Source organism: Eimeria mitis, genomic scaffold (assembly GCF_000499745.2).
Source record: "Eimeria mitis Houghton genomic scaffold, Emh_scaff714, whole genome shotgun sequence".
In the NCBI taxonomy this organism is placed as follows: Eukaryota; Apicomplexa; class Conoidasida; order Eucoccidiorida; family Eimeriidae; genus Eimeria; species Eimeria mitis.
This window is the reverse complement of record NW_013575204.1, coordinates 3,962-8,549: the sequence shown is the minus strand read 5'-3', so window position 1 is coordinate 8,549 and position 4,588 is coordinate 3,962. Positions and strand designations below refer to the sequence as shown.

The following is a 4,588-nucleotide window of genomic DNA, read 5'->3' as shown; positions in this document are numbered from 1 at the left end:
TAAGCCAACAGCCAGCCGCCTAGCGAGCCTGCGTGGCTAGCTGGAGCAGCTAGCTGGAGCAGCTAGCTGCCACGGTCGTGAAGCAATCTAACTTCGGGCGTGGAGACAAGCTTCGGCAGCACGAGGACTTCTCTGCCTGCCGTCAGCGACTCGCCCTCAAACAGAGAGGCCCACGGGCTAGACAGCGCACTGCTGCTGCTGCTGCTGCTGCTGCTGCTGTTGCTCGGGGGCCCCTCTACCGCTGCGAGCGGCAGCCCCCCTGTTGCGGCTGCTGCTGCTGCAGCAGCCGCAGCAGTGTGCGGCATGCCCCTGCCTAGCAGGGGCCCAGGGGGCCCCGAGACAGGGGCCCTCCGGTGCAGCAGCTGCACGAAGGGGAGAGAAAGGGAGCCAGCACGCAGAGGGATTGCAGAGAAGGAGACAGTGACGCTCTTACCCCCCTCCAGCACGTGCGTCTTACACTTTGTACCCGCCTGCAGCAGCAGCAACAGCAGCAGCAGCAGCAGCAGCAGCAGCAGCAGTATATGGATTACTAGTGACAGACGCAGCGGCTACAAAGAGACAAACGACACCACCTATAGAAACAAAACATACAATATCTCCTAGCTCCTGTCTCCTCTCTGTCTCCTCTCTGTCTCCTCTCTCTCTCTTTCTCTGCTTTCTGCTGTCTCCTGTCTCCTGCCCCTCATATACTCACCATCAGCCAGTCGTGGCATTCACCGACTCTAGGAGACTTTGTGGGGCTTTGGGTACCCGCCGAGGCCCTCTGTCTCCGTCTATCGGGGGCCCCCGGGGGCCCCTGGGGCCCCCCTGGGGCCCCCTGGGGGCCCCCTCCCTGCGGCTCCTGACGGTCGAACTCTAGGCATACTCGGTGGCAAATTTCCACTGTCTCCTGCAGACATACAGCGGAGAGGAGACACATAAAAAACTAAAAAAATAAAATAAAACAAAATATCCCTGGTGCTGCTGCTGTTCGTGCTGCGGGTATTGTTGTGCTGCTGTGACTGGGAGGGTGAGTGCCGCTGTCGGTGCTGCTGTAGCTGCTGCCCTTGCTGCAGCACCATCAGCAGGCCTAGCAGCAGCAACATCAGCAGCAGCAGCAGCAACATTAGCGGCAGCGGCAGTAACATCAGCTGCAGCAGCAGCATAATCAGCAGCAACACTACAAGCAAATCCAGCACGAGTATCAGCAACAGCAACATTAGCAGCAGCACCAATAGAAGCAACTCCAGCATTAGTATTAGCAGCAGCAGCACAAGCAGCAGCAGCAGCATCAGCAGCACATGCAGCAGCAGCAGCAGCATCAGCAGCAGCAGCAGCAGCAGCGCACCGGTGTGGTGTTGGTGATGTGCAGCTGCACGAGGAGAGAGCAGCCAACGCGGCCCATGCGGGGGCACTCCACCTCAACCAGCAGCGGAGACGCCCTGGCTGGTAGCTGCAGTGGGACCACGTATGACAGCAGACTGCTGCTGCTGCTGCTGCTGCTGCTGCTGCTGCTGCTGCTGTTGCTGCTGCTGCTGCTGTGCTGCGGGACTGGAGAGCAGCCAAGGTCCTCTCCGAGGTGCCCGTTGTCTATTTCATAGCGGACAACTAAATCATAAAACGCCAAACACGAGCTGCTGCTGCTGCTGCTGCTGCTGCTGCTGCTGCTGCTGCTGCTGTTGAGGCTGCAGGTGTTGTCGCTGCTGCTGCGGCTGTTGCTGCTGCTGCTGCTGCTGCTGTTGCAGCGAGCGTACGACGCAGCAGCGGGGAGCGGATACTCCACCCGCACCAGCAGCGTCTGCACGCCGCCGGGCGGCAGCCGTGTCTCCAGCGCAACTGTCCCTGAAAGGAGACAGAAGAGACAGAGGATGCAATCCTTGCAGCAGCAGCAGCAGCAGCAGCAGAGGGAAACAATGCAGCAGCAGCAGCTGCAGCAGCAGGCAAACATGCAACACTGCGCCCTCAAGCAAGCAGGCAACGCAGACACACCCATGAGCAGCAGCAGGAATAACGGAGAATCTCGCGACAGACAGGTTGCTGCCTCTGCTGAAGCTGCGGCGGCAGCAGCAGCAGCAGCAGCAACAGCAACAGCAGGAGCAGCAAGAACAACAGCAACACCTCACCTGCTGCCTGTGAGCTTGTCTCCATAGAGAGAGGGTTTGGTGGGGCGATGAGAGACACAAGAGGAGCATCTAGCTGCTGCTGCTGCTGCTGCTGCTGCTGCTGCTCTTTGCTGCTGCTAGCTGCTGCAGCACCAACATTACGAGCATCACCGCCCTGCTCCTGTTCCTGCTGCTCCAGTTCCTGCTGCTGCTGCTGCTGCTGCTGCTGCTGCTGCCTGGGTACGATGCTGGCAGACCGGAGCACGAGCTTCTCTGCTGCTGCTGCTGCCTTCAGCAGCACCTGGACGATACGCAGCGCATCGGAGACACGCCAAAAGGAGACAGAGTGCGTGAGAGCAGCACTCACCTCTACGCTGTGCAGCCGCAGCTCCACCAGCTCCGTGTCCCCGCTGCTGCTGCTGCTGCTGCTGCTGCTGTCGCTGCAGTAGCTGGTGCTGCTGCTGCTGCCTGGGCCGCTGCTAGAGACACCATCAGGCATAACTGTCGCCGGGAAGACGCCGAGCTCATGCAGGTCCCCTTTCCTCTCTGCAGCAGCTGCGAGGCCGTCTCTATCTACAGCAGCAGCAGCAGCAGCAGCAGCAGCAGGTGCAGCAGCAGCAGCAGCAGCAGCAGTCGGGAGTCTCTTTCTGCATGTGAATGCGAGTGCAGTGGCTACTGTGATGAGGCCCCGGCCAAGGCCCAGGGGATGTCTGCTGTGTCTGCTGCGGCTGAGAGACTCGGAGACACTGAAGCTGCTGCAGCGGCAGCGCGAGGAGACAGCTGCTACGCCCCCGGAGACAATAGACTCGCTGCTCCGCATCTTCATATCCTCACACACCCCACACGAACCCCCAAACCTCCACTGACGTCGAGACAGACTCTGCACCAGACAAACACAAACGACACCCACAACACACACCTCCTGCTGCTGCTCCTGCTGCTGCTGCTGCTGCTGCTGTTGCTGCTGCTGTTGCTGCTGGTGCTGTTGCTACTCACGCGAGGAATGTCTGCTGCTGCAGCGCCAGAGGAGAGGAAAGAGTCTGTGCTGCGGTAGCAGCAATCGCCTGGCCGCCGCAGCTGCAGCCCGGGGGCCCCCAGGGGGCCCCCCCCGGGGGCGCAGCAGACAGAGACCGGCAGCAGCAGCTGCACGGAAGATCTAAAGGGAGGCAGAGATATCCACCCTATCTCTTCGTCTTCACTGCTGCTGCTGCTGCTGCTGCTGCTGCTGCTGCTGCTGCTGCTGCTGCTGCTGCTGCTGCTGCTGCTGCTGGGTGTAGCCCGAGGGACCGCTACGACTACCTCAGCTCCTTCAGAGTCGCAGATGACTTGCTGCTGCATTTGCTGCGGCTCGAATCTGCTGCTCCTGCCCGCTGCAGCTAGTGCTGCTGCTGCTGCTGCTGCTGTTGCTGCTGTTGCTGTTGCTGCTGCTGCTGCTGCGGAGCCCCGTCTCCAGGGCGGCAGAGGCAGCACGGTGGGGGCCCCATCAATAGACAGACAGAGGGCCCCTTCCCAGTCTATCAGCAGCTGCAGCGGCAGCGGCGAGGAGACAGATGAGCAGCAGCTGCCGCAGTGGGCGTTCATATCAGGAGGTGTTTGCAGGCCGCAGCAGCTGGGGGTCTCCCCCGAGGAGTCCCTCTGCTGCTGCTGCTGCTGCTGCTGTTGCTGCTGCGGTGCAGCAGCAGCAGCAGCAGCACCTGCAGCACCTGATACCCCAGATACCTCATTACTGCTGTCTCTGCTGCTCTCTCTGCTGCTGTTCCTGCTGCTGCATCTGCTGCTAACCTTCTGCATACCCTCAAAAGCAACATGTCCGTTGCCCCTGGGGGCCCCCCCTTTGGGGCCCCCCCCCTGGGGCCCCCCCCAATTGCTGCGACCTTCGGAGGTCTCTGAGGAGGGGGCCCCGTGCTGCGAGGCCGTTTCAGGTGTATCCTGATCTGCTACGCTGCTGCTGCAGCTGCTGCAGTCGCTGCTGGGGGGCCCCACACTCAACGCCTGCAGCACCCGCAGCCGCGGGGTGCTGCCGCATAAGAAGGCCCAGGGGACGTTGATGGTGATGAGGAGAGAAGACTGAGCCCCCTCTAATAGAATGTTTGGGTTGCTGCTGCACTGCAGCATGTCTCCTAGCAGCTGCTCCCCGTCCTGCTGCTGCTGCTCTTGCTGCTGCTGCTGTTGCTGCTGCTGCTGTTGCTGCTGCAGGTGACGGAGGCGCTGCAGCAGCTGGTGGTGCTGCTGCGGGAGCAACGCATCGATCTGCACCGCAACACAGGAGCTGGGGTGTCTATACTCCAGCATGAGGGGGTGCAGCAGTCTCTCTATAGCAGCAAAAGGATGCAGCAGCGTGGCGCCAGCAGGAGAGCAAGAGGAGACAATGAAGGCCCGGGGGTCTCCAAACAGCCGCACAGCAAACGCAGCAGCAGACAGCTCATCGCCACCGTCCTCGCGCACATACAGTGGATTTGAAACTGATCGAGCTGCTGCTGTTGCTGCTGCTGCTGCTGCTGCTGCTG

General features: G+C 61.3%; 1 protein-coding gene across 1 annotated transcript in view; it reads right to left on the bottom strand.

The window, feature by feature from the left end:
• Positions 1-62: 62 nt before the first annotated feature.
• The window catches only part of EMH_0020420 (uncharacterized protein), a gene marked incomplete at both ends in the record, with an annotated part of 6,141 nt that continues 1,615 nt past the window's right edge, over positions 63-4,588 (bottom strand). The window contains 6 exons of the mRNA XM_013501580.1: positions 63-470; positions 695-889; positions 1,059-1,130; positions 1,328-1,821; positions 2,103-2,961; positions 3,078-4,588. Coding sequence (XP_013357034.1) covers positions 63-470; positions 695-889; positions 1,059-1,130; positions 1,328-1,821; positions 2,103-2,961; positions 3,078-4,588 — 3,539 coding nt within the window. The remainder of the gene's footprint in view (positions 471-694; positions 890-1,058; positions 1,131-1,327; positions 1,822-2,102; positions 2,962-3,077) is intronic.